Source organism: Stenella coeruleoalba, assembly GCF_951394435.1.
Source record: "Stenella coeruleoalba genome assembly, chromosome: 15".
NCBI lineage: Eukaryota > Metazoa > Chordata > Mammalia > Artiodactyla > Delphinidae > Stenella > Stenella coeruleoalba.
The window spans coordinates 66,465,427-66,483,600 of NC_137161.1; the positions used below are offsets into that span (position 1 = coordinate 66,465,427).

At 41.0% G+C, this 18,174-nt stretch overlaps 1 protein-coding gene across 1 annotated transcript in view; it reads left to right on the plus strand.

The window, feature by feature from the left end:
• Nucleotides 1-11,721: 11,721 nt before the first annotated feature.
• UQCRC2 (ubiquinol-cytochrome c reductase core protein 2) overlaps nt 11,722-18,174 on the plus strand; it is a 31,500-nt gene continuing 25,047 nt past the window's right edge. The window contains exons 1-6 of the mRNA XM_079943849.1: nt 11,722-11,830; nt 14,599-14,682; nt 14,780-14,929; nt 15,885-15,949; nt 17,308-17,364; nt 17,581-17,705. Coding sequence (XP_079799975.1) covers nt 11,798-11,830; nt 14,599-14,682; nt 14,780-14,929; nt 15,885-15,949; nt 17,308-17,364; nt 17,581-17,705 — 514 coding nt within the window. The 5' untranslated portion in view covers nt 11,722-11,797. The remainder of the gene's footprint in view (nt 11,831-14,598; nt 14,683-14,779; nt 14,930-15,884; nt 15,950-17,307; nt 17,365-17,580; nt 17,706-18,174) is intronic.

Consider the following 18,174-nt stretch of genomic DNA (forward strand, 5'->3'; position numbering starts at 1 on the left):
GATGCACTTAGAAACAGACTCGTCTACCAAGCTTCTCAATCTCTCACTTTTTCATAGGAAAAAAAATTTGCAAAATGAGAGCAATTTTCAGGGGAAGTGACAAGAGTATCATCTAAACAGGACAGAAGAGCACAAGCCACCGAGTGTCCCTAGGGCTCCTTCTGGCACGGACACCAGCAGGCGTCACTCCTCCCTCTGCTCCCTTCCACCTAGTGCAAGAGGGGTTCTAGGTCACACTTTGCCCAGAAAACATGCCAACCACAAAAGCAGAACTTTAGGAAATGAGTGCTAGTAGCTGTTCCTTCTCTTGATGGAATTGTACCAACAAAAGAAAATACGGATATTTATTTCCAGAAAACAGCACTTAAGGGGCCTTTCCAGAGGCTGTTAGGGAACCAGGATCCTAGGACCACTTCCTGAGTACATTTTGCACCCAAATTCTTTCTGGCTTAGAAGGGGCGGATGCAAAGCAACAGGCAGGCCCCAAGGAGGCCAGTTATCCTATCCTTAGGAGTCAGATCATCAGACTCAGGGATCCAGGTATGAGGGTACAAGGTGTACCATTCACAATGATAACACCAGTGCAGAATGAACAAAGCTGTATGAAGGCTTCACTTGGAATACCCTCCCTAAACACAAGAATTAGCAAATGTAGTTTTTATTCCCCGCCTCCCTCCACACACACACACACACACACACACACACACACACACAGAGTCTGTGTAACATTTCCCTATTCTGATGACCAGATCACCAGAGCAACAGGAGAGAACAAGTAATTTGCTGTAGGAGGAAGCTACCAAGAAGATAAGCTAATGACCACTGTCAAGGCTACACAGTCACATGGGACTGCTCCTAATGCCATTTAGGACTCCAAGAGGAAAGCTGAGCTTCCCCCAAATCGGGATCCAGCCCCAATACTGAGGATCCCCTGGGCTTATCTTCTTTAGTCAGGCACTCCATAAAATAAATGCTGATGTTCCCCATTTCACCCTCAGCCCTTTTCTACCAAGTCTTCTTAAATCTTATAAACCAAGCCTTATTCAATCCCTGAGATGTGTTTGTTCACTTACGTTCTGCAAGGACCTTACCATTTCCGAAACTGAAGTTGTCTTCCTTTTACTACCCCTGTATCTCGACATATGGCAACAGCAGCAGCCTAACCAGAAAATAAGAAATCCTAGCCTGTTCCATAAAGCCCAGATTTAGTCAGTCTTCCAGCTTATATCCAAACACCTTCCTTTTCAACTTCACTACCCCCATCTGGCTTATGCCTTCATGTCTTACCCACAACAGGCTTCCTGATCTCCCTGCTTCTAGTCAACCACCTTCAAGGTCCTGAGTGATCAAAACTGATGATGGAAATGGACTCCCTTCTAACACTAGGACACCTAAGCCCCTCTTCCAGCCTGATCCTCAATGATCCATCCAACCTCTCCTACCTTCCTTTTCACCTACCCCTGGATCCCAACACTACTTACACCCCATGCCCTAGCACACATTGGTCCCTTAACTCTGGACACCTTGAAACCCATCTGTCCTAGCATGCCCACAGGTGGCCTTCCTCTGGTCTCCAGTGGCATTTTCACCTACTGTCCCTGTGGGAGAGCAAACCATATTGTCATGTCTATTTTCACACAAGACCCTCCCATTAGAGTAAGCCCCATAAAAAGACATATTTTCAACCTCTGTACAGTGCCTTGCATGTGAAAAGTAATAAACAGCAGCTCCTGTGTATGTCTAGTGTCTGACAGAGGATTTCTTCAAAAACTTCACAGGAACCCAGTGCTTCTCATGAGATGGGGCCATAACTAACACTTCCCTGCACAGCAGATGCTCAAACAGAGCAGCTACAAAAACCAGGGCAGGCCTGAGGCAGAAGGTATGGTTCCAAGAAACAGCTCCACTAAGTTGAAAGACTTCTTGGGGGCTTTATTTTTCCTTTTTATTGGAGGGGGAGGAAGGGCGAGGCTCAGAGTTCTACCAGCCACAGCATACTGGTTAAGGACACAACTTCTGCAGCCAAAGGATAGATTCAAATCCCTGCTCCACTTCACTCACGAGTTATGAGACTTAAGGACAGTTTGTACCTAAGCATCCCCATCTATAAAGTACGGACAACAGGACACAGCTCATCACCTAACAGCAGATGCCCACAGTGAGCACACATTAGTGTCAACAGTGATCTCCAGGATGTTTTTGTTTGTTTGTTTGTTTTTTGCAGTATACGGGCCTCTCACTGTTGTGGCCTCTCCCGTTGCGGAGCACAGGCTCTGGATGCACAGGCTCAGCGGCCATGGCTCACGGGCCCAGCCGCTCCGCGGCATCTGGGATCTTCCCGGACCGAGGCACAAACCCGTGTCCCCTGCATCGGCAGGTGGACTCTCAACCACTGCGCCACCAGGGAAGCCCTCCAGGATGTTTTTGTTCCTAGCTGCTCAATGGCTTAGGCCCCTCAGTGGCCCTCAATCTGAAACAATCACCATTTTCTGCCCAAACCTCTAAGCATCACAAGACTGAAAAAAGAACAAGCAGATCAATACCCAATGTTCACTGGGCCTGTGCTAATTAGAACAAAAACCCATATGCAAGACCCAGCCTTCTGTGAGTGACCTTTTTCTTAGCTCCTGGCTCAAATTGTCTACACAGAAAGCTTTATACCAAATCACTTACCCCTTCACAGAGAAGGTGGGGGAATGAGCAGAAAAGGAGTCTCTGCAGAACTTCAGAGCGTGGCTCTAAAAGTGTGCTGCTGAAACAGCAGCATCACCAGAGAGCTTGTACCCCACCAAGACCTACACATGGAATTAGAACCCACCTGCTAACCATACTTCCAAGTGATTCAGGTACGTATTCAACTTAGACACACAACGCTACAGGGAGGATCTGGCTCTGCCACCTCAGTTAGACTGCGACAAGTTTGCAGAAGCCTTCTTACGTGGGGATTTGCCTTGCTTTTCACTCAGGGAAAGAGTACACAGGATGGGCCTGCTTCCCCTCAAATTCTGGGAAAAAATAAAATAAAACAAACAAACAAATAAAAAACAGCCATCAGGCTAGATCTAACAGACAGGTTCTTACCGTGAGCAGGCTGCAGTGAGGCCCTAAGGATCCTGCAGAAACAGCTACAGAAAATCAGCGCAGTTGTGCAACACTGCCACCCTGAGGTGCATGTGCAAGACGCCACCTAGAAAGCCTGGCTCCCGCTCCCTTCATTTCTTCTTCCCATACCCACCCCACCCCACCCTCCTTGACATTCTCTACCTGCAACTGCCTAAGCTTGGTTCCCCGCTACACGCAAGGAACCCCCAATCATCGACCCTGTAGGCCAAGCTCCCTTCCTGTCTCCAGTCCCCACACTGGTGGCTCTCAATCATCCTTCCTGTTAAAGGAGCCCCTCTTGCTAGCACTATAACCCCAAGGTTTAAGGCTAAGGCCACAATCCAAGGAGCTGAGAGAGCACAATCCATCCACAGAGCACTATTCCCAGACCCAAACTCCTGACATCCGTCTGTTCCTGCCTCAAGCATATTAGGAATTTTAGTATGGCTGCACAGGTCCCGGGCCTGAGCCCCGCGTCCGCCAAAGCCTCTGAGGGTCCCGCGGTCCCAGCGGACCCGAGCACCAGCCCTCCCCCGTCCAAGCCTCTGTGGTGGCCCATGGGCCGCCCCTGACAAAGCCTCCTCCGGCCACATGGGTTCAGGTGGGCCAAGTGCCACCACCCTCCAAAGCCTCCTCTGGCTGTCCCGGCCCCTGTGGACACACCTGTGGAAGCCTGCGCCCACCTGGCCTACACGAGCATGTGTGCTTAGGCCAGGTTCAGGAGCAGATGCTGGTAAAAGGAACACATGCAGAGGTGGGGCTGACACAGCAGGTCCAGAGACCTACCTAGAGGTCTCGGAGGGCCTCCTGGGGAGGAGGGGATTGGATGTAGCTCACTGTAGGTGCAAGGACACTGATAGCAGAGGCACCAGGGAAATTTTCATTTTTTCAATTTTATTTTATTTTTTGTTGCTATCCTCTTTCGTTTTGTCATTGCTTCATTTTTATTTTTTTCTAATATATTTTTTATTTTTCTTATTTTATTTTTTATTCTGTTATTGTTCTGCTCTTTTCCACTTGTTGTCTGTTTTTTGTTTTCTCGGTGGTGGTGGTTTGTTCTTTTGATATTTTTGTGTTGTTTTCTTTCATTTTGTTATTTTTTTGCTTTTTTATCTTTTGTTTGTTTGTTTTTGTCATTTTAGTGTTTGTCTTTTCTCTTAGCTTTTCTTTTAGTTTGTTTTTTTATTTTGTTTGTTTTCTGTTTAGTTTCATTTCTATTACTGGTTATGGTTTGGGGGCCTTCTTGTTTGCTTGGGTGTTTTGTTTTTTCCTAACCATGTTGTTTTGTTGTTGTTGGTTGCTTTTTGTTTGCTTGGATTTGTTTTTGTTATTTGTCTCAGGTTTTGTGTTTTCTTTTTTTTGTTTGGTTGGTTTTGTTTTTATTATTTGCCTTGGGCTTTGTCTATTTTAGGGTTTTTCTGTTTGTTTGTTTGGTTTTTGCCATACCTTGTTGCTTGTGGGGTCTTGGTTCCCAGGCCGGGGGTCAGGCCTGAGCCCCTGTGGTGGGAGCACTGAGTCTGAGCCACTGGACTACCAGAGAACTTCAGGCCCGAGGAAATATTAATTGGTGTGAGCTCTCCCAGAGGTCCTCATCTCGGCACCAAGATCCAGCTCCACCCAACTGCCTGCAAGCTCCAGTGCTGGACGCCTCGGATCAAACAACCAGCAAGACAGGAACACAGCCACGCCCATCAACAAAAACGAGATGACAGAGAAACGTGTTACAGATGAAGGAGCAAGGTAAAAACCTATTAGACCACATAAATGAAGAGGAAATAGGCAATCTACCTGAAAAAGAATTCAGAGTGATGATGGTAAAGATGATCCACAGTCTCGGAAATAGAATGGAGGCATGGATTGAGAAAATATAAGAAATGTTTAACAAGGACATAGAACTAAAGAACAAACAAATGGTGAGGAACAACACAATAACTGAAATGAAAAATACACTAGAAGTAATCAATAGCAGAATAACTGAGGCAGAAGAATGAATAAGTGAGCTGGAGGACAGAATGGTGGAAATAACTGCCGAGGAACAGAATAAAAAAAAAAGAATGAAAAGAAATGACTGTCTCAGAGACTTCTGGGAAACAGTTAATGCACCAACTTTCAAACTATAGGGGTCCCAGAAGAAGAATAGAAAGAGAAAGGGTCTGAGAAAATATTTGAAAAGATTATAGTCAAAAACAGCCCTAACATGGGAAAGGAAATAGCCACCCAAGTTTAAGAAGCACAGAGAGTCCCATACAGGATAACCCTAGGAGAAACACACCAAGATACATATTAATCAAACTAACCAAAATTAAAGTCAAAGAAAAAATATTAAAAGCAGCAAGGGAAAAGCAACAAATGACATACAAGGGAATCCCAATAAGGTTATCAGCTGATTTTTCGGCAGAAACTCTGCAGGTCGGAAGGGAGTGACAGGATATATTTAAAGTGTTGAAAGGGAAAAATCTACAACCAAGATTACTCAACCTGGCAAGGATCTCATTCAGATTTGATGAAGAAATCAAAAGCTTTACCAACAAGCAAAAGTTAAGAGAATTCAGCACCACCAAACCAGCTGTACAACAAATGCTAAAGAAACTTCTCCAGGCAGGAAACACAAGAGAAGAAAAAGACCTACAAAAAGAAACCCCAAACAGTTAAGAGAATGGTAATAGGAACATACATATCAATAATTCCCTTAAATGTAAATGGATTAAACAATCCAACCAAAGACACAGACTGGATGAATGGATACGAAAACAACACCTATATGTACGCTGTCTACAAGAGTCCCACTTCAAACCTAGGGACACATACAGACTGAAAGTAAGGGAATGGAAAAAGATATCTCATGCAAATGGAAATCAAAAGAAAGCTGCAGTAGCAATACTCATATAGGACAATACAGACTTTAAAATAAAGACTATTACAAGACACAAGGAAGGACACTACACAATGATCAAGGGATCAATCCAAGAAGATATGACAATTGTAAATATCTACGCACCCAACATAGGAGCACTTCAATACGTAAGGCAAATGCTAACAGCCATAAAAGGGGAAATCCACAGTAACACAATAATACTAGGGGAATTTAACACCCCACTTTCATCAATGGACTGATCATCCAAACAGAAAATAAATAATGAAACACAAGCTTTTTTTTTTAAATTTAACTTTATTTATTTATTTTTTGGCTACATTGGGTCTTCGTTGCTGCCCGCATGCTTTCTCTAGTTGGGGCGAGTGGGGTCACTCTGCCGTGCAGTGTGCAGGTGTCTCATTGCAGTGGCTTCTCTTGTTACGGAGCACGGGCTCTAAGGCACATGGCTTCAGTAGTGTGGCACATGGGTTCTACAGTGCAGGCTCAGTAGTTGTGGCGCATGGGCTTAGTTGCTCCATGGCATGTGGGATCTTCCCGGACTAAGGCTCGAAACTGTGTCCCCTGCACTGACAGGCAGATTCTTAACCACTGTGCCACCAGGGAAACCCCAAGAAACACAAGCTTTAAATGACACATTAGACCAGATGGACTTAATCAATATTTATAGGACATTCCATCTAAAAACAACAGAATAGAAATTCTTCTCAAGTGCACACAGAACATTCTCCAGGATAGATCACATCTTGGGTCACAAATCAAGCCTCAGTAAATTTAAGAAAATTGAAATCATATCAAGCATCTTTTCTGACCACAATGCTATGAGACTAGATATCAATTACAGGAAAAAAACTGTAAAATATACAAACACATGGAGGCTAGACAATATGCTACTAGGGAACCAAGGAATCACTGAAGAAATCAAAAATGAAATCAAAATACACCTAGAAACAAATGACAATGAAAGCACGATGACCCAAAACCTATGGGATGCAGCAAAAGCAGTTCTAAGAGGGAAGTTTATAGCAATATAATCCTACCTCAAGAAACAAGAAAAATCTCAAATAAACAACCTAACCTTACACCTAAAGCAATTAGAGAGAGAAGAACAACAACAACAAAAAAAACCCAAGGTTAGTAGAAGGAAGGAAATCATAAAAATCAGAGCAGAAATAAATGAAATAGAAACAAAGAAAACAACAGCAAAGATCAATAAAACTAAAAGCTGGTTCTTTGAGAAGATAAACAAAATTGATAAACCTTTAGCCACACTCATCAAGAAAGAGGGAGAGGACTCAAATCAACAAAATAAGAAATGAAAAAGGAGAAGTTACAACAGACACTGCAGAAATACAAAGCATCCTAAGACACTACTACAAGCAACTATATGCCAATAAAATGGACAACATGGAAGAAACGGACAAATTCTTAGAAAGGTATAACCTTCCAAGACTGAACAAGGATGAAATAGAAAATATGAACAGACCAATCACAAGTAATAAAATTGAAACTGTAATTAAAAATCTTCCAATAAACGAAAGTCCAGGACCACATGGCTTCACAGGTGAATTATATCATTTAGAGAAGAGCTAACAGCCATCCTTCTCAAACTCTTCTAAAAAACTGCAGAGGAAGGAACACTCCCAAACTCATTCTACAAGGCCACCATCACCCTGATACCAAAACCAGACAGACATACTACAAAAGAAGAAAATTACAGACCAATATCACTGATTAATATGGATGCAAAAATCCTCAACAAAATACTAGCAAACAGAATCCAACAACACATTAAAAGGATCATATATCATGATCAAGTGGGATTTATCCCAGGGATGTAAGGATTCTTCAATATATGCGAATCAATCAGTGTGATACACCATATTAACAAATTGCATAATAAAAACCATATGATCATCTCATAGATGCAGAAAAAGCTTTTGACAAAATTCAACACCCAGTTATGATAAAAACTCTCCAGAAAATGGGCATAGAGGGAACCTAACTCAACATAATGAAGGCCATATACGACAAGCCCACAGCAAACATCATTCTCAAAGGTGAAAAACTGAAAGGATTTCCACTAAGATTAGGAAGAAGACAAGGATGTCCACTCTCGCCACTATTATTCAGCAGTTTTGGAAGTCCTAGCCATGGCAATCAGAGAAGAAAAAGAAACAAAAGGAATACAAATTGGTAAAGAAGAAGTACAACTGTCACTTTTTGTAGATGACATGATACTATACATAGAGAATCCTAAAGATGTCACCAAAAAACTGCTAGAGCTAATGAATGAATTTAGTAAAGTTGCAGGATATAAAATTAATGTACAGAAATCTCTTGCAGTCCTATACACTAATGATGAAAAATCTGAAAGAGAAATTAAGGAAACACTCCCATTCACCATTGCAACAAAAAGAATAAAATACCTAGGAATAAACCTACCTAAGGACGTAAAAGACCTGTACTCAGAAAACTATAAGACAGTGATGAAAGAAATCAAAGATGACACAAACAGATGGAGAGATATACCATGTTCTTGGATTGGAAGAATCAATATTGTGAAAATGACTATACTACCCAAAGCAATCTACAGATTGAATGCAATCCCTATCAAACTACCAATGGCATTTTTTACAGAACTAGAACAAAAAATCTTAAAATTTGTATGGAGACACAAAAGACCCTGAATAGCAAAAGGCAATCTTGAGGGAAAAAAACGGAGCTGGAGGAATCAGACTCCCTGACTTCAGACTATACTACAAAGCTACAGCAATCAAGACAATGTGGTCCTGACAAAAAACAGAAATATAGATCAAAGGAACAGGATAGAAAGCCCAGAGATAAACCCACACACCTATGGTCAACTAATCTTTAACAAAGGAGGCCAGGATATACAATGGAGAAAAGACAGTCTCTTCAATAAGTGGTCCTGGGAAAACTGGACAGCTACATGTAAAAGAATGAAATTAGAACACTCCCTAACACCATACACAAAAAGAAACTCAAAATGTATTAGAGACCTAAATGTAAGACCGGACACTATAAAACTCTTCGAGAAAAACATAGGCAGAACACTCTTTGACATAAATCACAGCAAGATCTTTTTTGACCCACCTCCTAGAGTAATGGAAATAAAAACAAAAATAAACAAATGGGATCGAATGAAACTTAAAAGCTTTTGCACAGCAAAGGAAACTATAAACAAGATGAAAAGACAAACCTCACAATGGGAGAAAATATTTGCAAATGAATCAACAGACAAAGGATTAATCTCCAAAATATATAAACAGCTCATGCAGCTCAATGTTAAAAACACAAACAACCCAATCAAAAAATGGGCAGAAGATCTAAATAGACATCTCTCCAAAGAAGACATACAGGTGGCAAAGAGGCACATGAAAAGCTGCTCAACATCACTCATTATTAGAGAAATGCAAATCAAGACTACATGGGGTATCACCTCACACAGGTTAGAATGGGCATCATCAGAAAATCTATAAACAACAAATGCTGGAGAGGGTGTGGAGAAAAGGGAACCCTCTTGAACTGTTTGTGGGAATGTAAATTGATATAGCCACTATGGGTAACAGTATGGAGGTTCCTTAAAAAACTAAAACTAGAATTACCATATGATCCAGCAATCCTACTACAGGGCATAACCCAGAGAAAACCATAATTCAAAAAGACACATGCACCCCAATGTTCATTGCAGCACTATTTACAATAACCAGGGTATGGAAGCAACCTAATTTCCCATTGACAGACGAATGGATAAAGAAGAAGTGGTCCATATATACAATGGAATATTACTCAGCCATAAAAAGGAACGAAATTGGGTGATTTATAGAGATGTGGATGGACCTAGAGACTGTCATACAGAGTGAAGTAAGTCAGAAAGAGAAAAACAAATATCATATATTAAACACACATATGTGGAATCTAGAAAAATGGTACAGATGAACCGGTTTGCAAGGCAGAAATAAAGACACAGATGTAGAGAACAAACGAATGGACAACAAGGGGGGGAAAGTGGGGGAGAGTGGTGGGATTAAAAAATAAAGAAAAGTACTGGAGACAGAGATTTGTATGCCATGTTAATCAATTTGAACTTTATCCTGAAAAACATGGGAAATCATTGAAAAAGTTTAAGCAGGTGGGTGACTTGATCAGCAAAATGTTTCTCAAACTTCACTCATTATAACACCTTCATGATTTTTGCCTTATCTTCATATCACCTGTAGTTAATTTACTTAATGTTGTTCAAACTAACCTTTTATTCTTTTACAAACATATGTCAAGAGGAAACTCATTACCACCATTGCTTGCCATAATAAATATTCAAAATAAATATATAACTATTAAAGTAGAACAATGTTCATTTATGTACCAACTTTAAATCATCTCATGCACCACTATGTAAATCTACCACAGTTTTGTGCCAGAGTCTTAAGATCTGTTTGTTTGTTTTAATATATTTTGGCCACACCACCCGTGGCTTGCGGGATCTCTGTTCCTGACCAAGGATTGAACCCATGACAGCGCAGAATCTTAACCACTAGGCCACCAGGGAACTCCTGCCGGATTCTTAATGACCGGGTCTTAGATGTCACCTGGAATCTCCTGTTAGAGAACCACTTGTAAGTGTGAAGAAATTCGGACACAGGCCGAGGGCATAAATTTTGTCTATGCTCTGTAACGCCTAAAACCAGTCCTTATGAAATTTTAATGTGCATACGAATCACCTCGGGACCTTGTAAAACTCAGATTTTGATCCATTATGTAATCTGAAGATTCTGCATTTCTAACAAACCCCTAAATGACATTAATGTTGGTTTCCCAACCACGCAACGTTGCAAGGTACGAGATTATACTTCCCTGAAGGGGAGGGACCGTGCCTTAATCTTTAGTATAGTGTCTGGCACAGGCAACTTATTAGCTAACACTCGTTGAAGACAGCATGGAATTTTCTTCCCACAAAAGCTGTCACGTGACTCTCCATATGCAGGCTTCAGATCAGAAGTCTCTCACACACACACCACTACTATACAAAACATTTTAATTTTTCTAAGACAAAACTATATTTCAGTTTTTATTTTCTACGTAATCTCAGCCTAGAATATAAACTCCATCAGACCAGAGACCTTAGTCGTAAGCATTTCCTAAGTTTCGGTCTCACCTATGTGTGTCCCAAGCCTGGTCTGCGAGTTAGAGCGGCGAATTCATTGGACAAGGGCTCCGTTCCTATGGAGCTAATGAGCTAGTGAGGACCTCACCAAGCAAGAGGCGATCATACCCGGCTTCAAGGCCTATGTCTCTGTAGAAGGTCAGATATGGAATAGTCTCCTACAGCCGCCGGCTTCCACAGTGCAGGAAGTCCTGAAGTTCAGAAGACTGGAGCCCAGAGGCCGCGGGTGGGATCCGGCGAACCGGGGCTCTTTCATTGGACAGCCCGGATCGGAAGAATCCAAAGTGGAGGGGGGGGGTTGCGATGGGCTGTCGCAGACGTAGTCAGAAGAGGATTAAAAAGCGGATATCCTGGCCAGGAAGAGAACTCAAAAAGCGGTAACTTAAATCATCTAAATTATCTTCTGAAAACTGCGTTACGAAGTTATGCGTCTCCCTATCCTGCGTCTTGGAGGAGTTGGACTGTTCCAACATCCTCCAAGGAGCAGTAGAGTGCGGTCGGTCGTATAGAGAGTCCCCTCACGTAGGAGGCGTGGGAAAGAGTGCCGCGGGGCAGTCTGGGCCGCTCCCGCCGTCCGCCGCCATCTTGCTTTACTCTAAGGCGGCTGTGACCGCGGCTCAGAGCAATCTTGAGCCATGAGGCTAATAGCCAGAGCTGGGTCCCTCTCGGTGAGTACAGCTGGCGGGCTTGGGGCAGGGTGGGGGAGCAGATTGTCAGCAAGGTCATACGGACTGCAGGTGCCTGGTTTGGGCTCCCGGGGCCTTGGGTTTTGTTCTGCCCTTCAGGTGAATCCTGCCGGCCAAGTGGTCTGCAGGCTGGGTGGATTGGGCGTTGGAAGGCCAGCTCGTGCTTTGAGCAGAGAAGACTTAATGCTGGAAAACCTGAAGAGAGGGGGAGGGCTTAAGAGCGGAGGTGAAGCGACTCGGGTGGAGACACCTTTGAAGGTCACTGCTGCACTTGGTGTGCAGAAGGAGACCGCGAGATCTGGGCCGCAGGAGGCCGGCGTAGACCTAGTCCCCCATCCCTAACCTATCAACTGCAGCCTCTTCTTGGCGTATCACGGAGCATCAGCTTCCCCAACGGTTAAGTGGGCTTATGAGTAAAATCATAAAGAAGAAATGAGTTAATTCCTTTATAGCTTTTTTCACTGTGCCTGGAACTTGATTGCTACTGTGGTGTCCTGGCTGTATAAAGTGTGCTTTTCTTGATCTCTTGTTAGAGTTTATCCAGGAGGGTTTCTTGGCGTGCCCTCTAGAGCTTCTTAAGACTCCTTCAAGCCCGAGTGAAACACAGCTATCGCTTGGGGAAAACTCCTCTAGGGTCAGTGTTATATCAGTGTGAACCGGTGGTTGTCAAGGGGGGACAGTCTCAGTCTCTGAGATTTAAAGTTCAGCGAAGGGCTTACCTGGTGGCGCAGTGGTTGGGAGTCCGCTTGCCGATGCAGGGAACGCGGGTTCGTGCCCCGGTCTGGGAGGATCCCACATGCCGCGGAGAGGCTGGGCCCTTGAGCCATGGCCGCTGACCCTGCGCGTCCGGAGCCTGTGCTCCGCAGCGGGAGAGGCCACAACAGTGAGAGGCCCGCGTACCGCAAAAAAAAAAAAAAAAAAAAAAAAAAAAAAGTTCAGCGAGGCCAATTTTGCCCCCCAGGGGACAGTTGGCAATGTATCTAGAGACATTTTTGGTTGTAACAGCCTGGGGGGAAGTGCTACTGCTGAACATCCTACGGTGCACAAAGCCACCCACAATAAAGAATTTTCCAGCCCAAAGTGTCAAGAGTACCTGGGTTACTGAGTAACCTTCTAGAAGGAGGTGCAGAAGACCAGGGAATGGAGTTTCCCTATGCTTAATGTTTAAATAGATAAAATATGAATTTACAAATAGCTGTAATTTAGACTGTAATTCTCTTACCCTTCTTAGCACACCTAGACTAACCAGTGATTAATAACCCTTAGAGAGAAGCCCGGTTAGACTGGCAAAAGGCCCCAAAAGCTCTTCCTCCATTGCATCCATCCCCACCTTCCAGTAGAAAAAAGAGCTCAAAGATAACAGAGTTGAAGAGGACCAATGTAAACAAATTGGAATAAGCTTGAAAGCAATTGTTTCTACTTGTAACACTTATTTTACATAAGAATAAATTTATACATCTTTTGTTATTGAAACAAAATAGTAGTTGTATGGACAATTACTAGGATAATATTTTGCAACAGATTTGAATGGGACAAATTATAGGAAGTACCTAACCAACAAAGTATCACTGTTCAGGCACATTTGAGAGGAGAGCACCTAAATGTACCTTAGCAATAGAACTATGGATTATTTGAACTGCTGTGCCCACAGCAGTTTTTTTACTTTCTGGAAAATCAAAAGCTAGAATCAATAGTAGGGTTAACTATACTACACCCAGGAAATGAAATTGATGATGATAAAGCAAAGCTAATTGGAATTTATAATTTGAAAGCACTAACAGCAAATGAAAACTAGGAACCAGCTTATCGATAGTATAGCACTGATGCTGAATGCACAACAAAAAACCGTCCTGGACAACACGGAGTAGAGCCATTGCAGCCTCTGAGGGGGGTCCTTGGGAAACTCTAGCAGCATGTTCATTTGATCCTGGGAGTACCAAGGATTAACTCTCAACATCTCCACTAGTAACCTTAAGATCCTTAGACATAATCAGAATGAATTATGTGGCATTATATATCATTTGCCAAAAAAAACTGAATAAAGTTATGCATTTTGGATCCATTATCTGACATTTAAGAGGACCCCTTTACCTTTCCAGTGGCTGCGTATTATATATACTGAGAATCTACTATGGATGAAGCTATTGTTAATCTCAGGGTATATTAGTCAAAGAAGATAAAACCTTTGGTTGTGTAGTCTTAATGTAGCACAGAAGAGAGTGAAGATACTATGGGAAATATCGGGGGCTGGAGGAAGTTTTCTTTGATATACTTTGTCTTTTTTAAAGATTACTAAACTGATTAAGGAAATGAAGTCATATTGGAAAATAGACTAAAAAGATGAGACTCTTTGGGCAGATAAGGGAAACAATAATGCTGAAATCTATAAAAGGGTATGAATGTGGCTATTCCACACTTTTTCAAAAAATTCCAAAGCATTAGAGCTAGAAAGGACCACTTGAAGTTTTAATAAGGTAGTTAAAAGGTAAAAGAAAATACAGTAATTCTTTACATAGTACAAAATGAACATGTTCAACTCAGTATTCCTTCAGGCTCTACAAGTCACAAATAACTAGAGATTTAAGAGTGGCATGGGTAAACTGGTGGGTAGTAATTTCATAGTAAAGTTAATCAGCTAAATCCCCCCATGGAGTTCTTTTACCACTGAACACCCTCTATTGCTTGGGCCCACTTGGATACAATGCACTATTCTTTTGAGAAATGTGGTAACCTGTCTTTTTTGTGTTTAGAGATTTTATTCCCTCAAAGTTGCTCCCAAAGCTAAAGCCACAACTGCCCCTGCAGGAGTGCCTCCACATCCTCAGGACCTTGAGGTTAGTCCCACTGAGTTGCTCACTGGACACATACGTGCCTTACTGTCCTTGGTAATATAAAGACATTAATCACATCCCTATTTTATTTTAAATACAGTTTACCAAATTACCAAATGGTTTAGTGATTGCTTCTCTCGAAAACTATGCTCCTGCATCAAGAATTGGTTTGTTCATTAAAGCAGGCAGCAGATATGAGGACTCCAACAATTTAGGAACCTCTCATTTGCTTCGTCTTGCATCCAGTTTGGTAAGCATCTTTACTACCTCAATGTGTTTAGAAATCTGTGGCACCTTGGTCCTACAGAAAAGAAAAACTAAAAGCAACATCCGTATATTAGTTTCCTGGAGCTGCCGTAACAAATGACTGCAAACAGGGTGGCTTAAACAACAAGAATTTATCCTCTCACAGTTCTAGAGGCTAGAAGTCAAAGTCAAGGTGTCAGTAGAGCCGTGCTCCCTCTAAAGGCTCTAGGAAGAATCTTGCCTTGTCTCTTCTAGCTTCTGGTGGTTGCTTGCAATCCTTGGCATTCCTTGACTTGCAGCTGCATCACTCCAATATCTGCCCCTGTTCTCACATGGCCCCCTCTGTGTCTCTGTGTCCAAATATCCCTCTTATTGAATTTTTCCAGTCATATTAGATTTAGGGCCCACTCTAATCCAGCATGACCTCATTTTAAATATTTATATCTGCAAAGGCTATTTCCAAATAAGGTCACATTTGCGGGTTCTGGGTGGACATGAATTTGGGGGACACTTCCAACCCAGTACAGTCCCCTAATACATCATGAAAAACCACAGGATATTTACCATAGAGAAGCATTAAATTAGTGTCCATCCTAATGTTAGTGCTAGAGCATAAGAAATCAGTAAAAAACAAAATTTTTAATTTTAAAAAAGAAGTGCCAGAAACGGAAAGAAAATTACTCTTTCTCATACGCAAATCTCTTTCAGAATAAATGGATGAATCCAGTAAGCTTTATTTGATAATGGAATTTTTGCCTAAATGTACTTTGTATAAAAATCTATACTTGTGCTTTTTGGTCAACTTTGTTTTATAGTTCTTAAACTAAAAAGGATTCACTATTTGGTTAGCGTTCCTTTTGAATTTAATGACAATTAGACTTTAGATTTTGACATAAAGTGATGTTTGGCAAGCTTAGCATTAAAAAACTACTAAAAACAATTGTTTTTTCATTTCTAAGACTACAAAAGGAGCTTCATCTTTCAAGATAACCCGTGGAATTGAAGCAGTTGGTGGAGAATTAAGGTTTGTTAAAAATAAGTAATCGGAAATAGTGAAAACACCAGAAGGTAATCAATTGTAAAGGAACTTTTCTCTGTTATCAAGGTGGTTAACAATTTCTTAAGGCACAAGAAGAAAAAGACTGATGAATTTGACTGCATAAAATGTAAAATATCTTTATGCCTTAAAGTAAAAATTTAAGTAACTAGGAATAGATATTTGCAACATATGTAACATGGAGAGGATTATTTGGAAAAATAAAGAACTACAAATTAGGAAAAAACAACCAAAGAGTAAATGGACAGACATAGGAGAGGAACAGGCTGTTCCCAGAAGAGGAAGCCAGAAACAATGATATTTACTTATAATCAACAGTGTGATACCATTTTATACTGCTGGTGGGAGAATAAATTGATACATCTACATAGGAAAGAATCAAGGACTATCTATTAATGTTGAAAATGAGCATATTCTACAACCTAACAGTTTTTAATCCACATGCACAAAGGGATTCTTTATCGTTATTGAGACTGGAAACAATCTAAATGCCTATCTTTAAAGACATGCATAAGTGAAGTATGATATAGTAATATGCTGGGACTACTATGCAGCAGTTAAGAATGAACTCAATCTGTTTCAACATAGCAGGCTTTAAAACAAAATGTTTTGTGGAAAAACAAGTTTCAAGATTTTTTTAAGGTATGAGGTTTTTAACAAAATAATATGTAATGCCTATGATTATGTTTGTCTCTAGAGTGGGAGAAAGTGTGAGGGTTAGCCTGGGAATGGTACAAAGAGACCTTCAACTTTAAAGTTGCCCTTTTTTTTTAAGTAGTGGTAAAATATACTTAACGTAAAATTTACCATCTTCTGTTGTATAAGTTCTATGGCAATAAGTGTCATTAAGCAACCATCACCACCACCCATGTCCAGAATGTTTTCATCTTCCCCAACTGAAACTCTGTAGCTATTAAACACTAACTCCCCATCCCCCTCTTCCCCTGGCCCCAGGCAACCACCATTCTGTGTTCTCTTTATATGATTTTGACTACTCTAGGTACCTCGTATCAGTGGAATCATACAGTGTTTGTTGTCCTTTCATGACTGACTGACTTCACTTAGCAAAATGTCTTCAAGGTTTATCCATGTGTAACATGTCAGGATTTTCTTCTTTTTTTTTAAGGTTGAAATATTTGCAGTTTTCTTAAGATTTTTAAAAATATTTTTTAAATTTAGTTGAGTGTATTTTTGTTATACTATTATTTATACTTTATGTACTTCAAAATAATTTTTTCCAAAAGAATTGGTTGACTTAACAAAGATATAAGGGAAAGCTTGTTCTTCTGATTTAGATAATTCACTGTAATTTATTTTTGACTCAGTGTGATTTCAACAAGGGAAAACATGGCTTATACTGTGGAATGCCTGCGGGATGATGTGTAAGTACCTTTGTGTGTTTAGAACATCTGCTTTTAAAGAAATACTAAGTTGCTCAGTTGTCTTTTTTTTAATGTGGCATTATGACCTCTGATGTTGGTTTCAGATTATTATTCACAAACTGCCTATAGTTTAATAATGAGAGCAATACAGTTATGTAGAATGGATGTTGGTTTTAAATTTTTGACTGGTAACCCTTATCTTCATGTCTTCTGTAGTGATATTCTAATGGAGTTCCTGCTCAATGTCACCACAGCACCAGAATTTCATCGCTGGGAGGTAGCTGCCCTTCAGTCTCAGCTAAGGATTGACAAAGCTGTGGCTTTTCAGAATCCACAGGCTCGTAAGTACACTTTTAGATTATATTCCGTTGTTTCTAAGATACTGGGTTTTTGAGAAGATCAATTTGTAGAAGAATAAAATTGCTATCGAAATTCTTTTTCTCCTTGGGTTTGAAAATACCCTCTTCAAAAATTTGTCCACTTTTTAAAACATATTGTTCATTTCTAAACATTTGTATTGTTATTTTTCATCTTTGATAGCAAGTAAATTGACTATAGAATCCTAGCCTTTTGCCTGTGTCGCCCCCCTCCCCCCATCTCCCCACCCATCCACCCTACTGCCCACCCCACCCCACCCCTGGTGTTTTTTCAGTGGTTGTTTTGCTTACACTAAATCTGGCAGCAGTTTATTGTTGCTGCTGCTATTATTGTTTAGCCAACTCACTTTTATTGTGTCTTTCCAAAGTAATCAACTTAATTTTTAAAAAAAAAAAACTTTTTTATATTCATATTTGTGTTTATATAACGTTT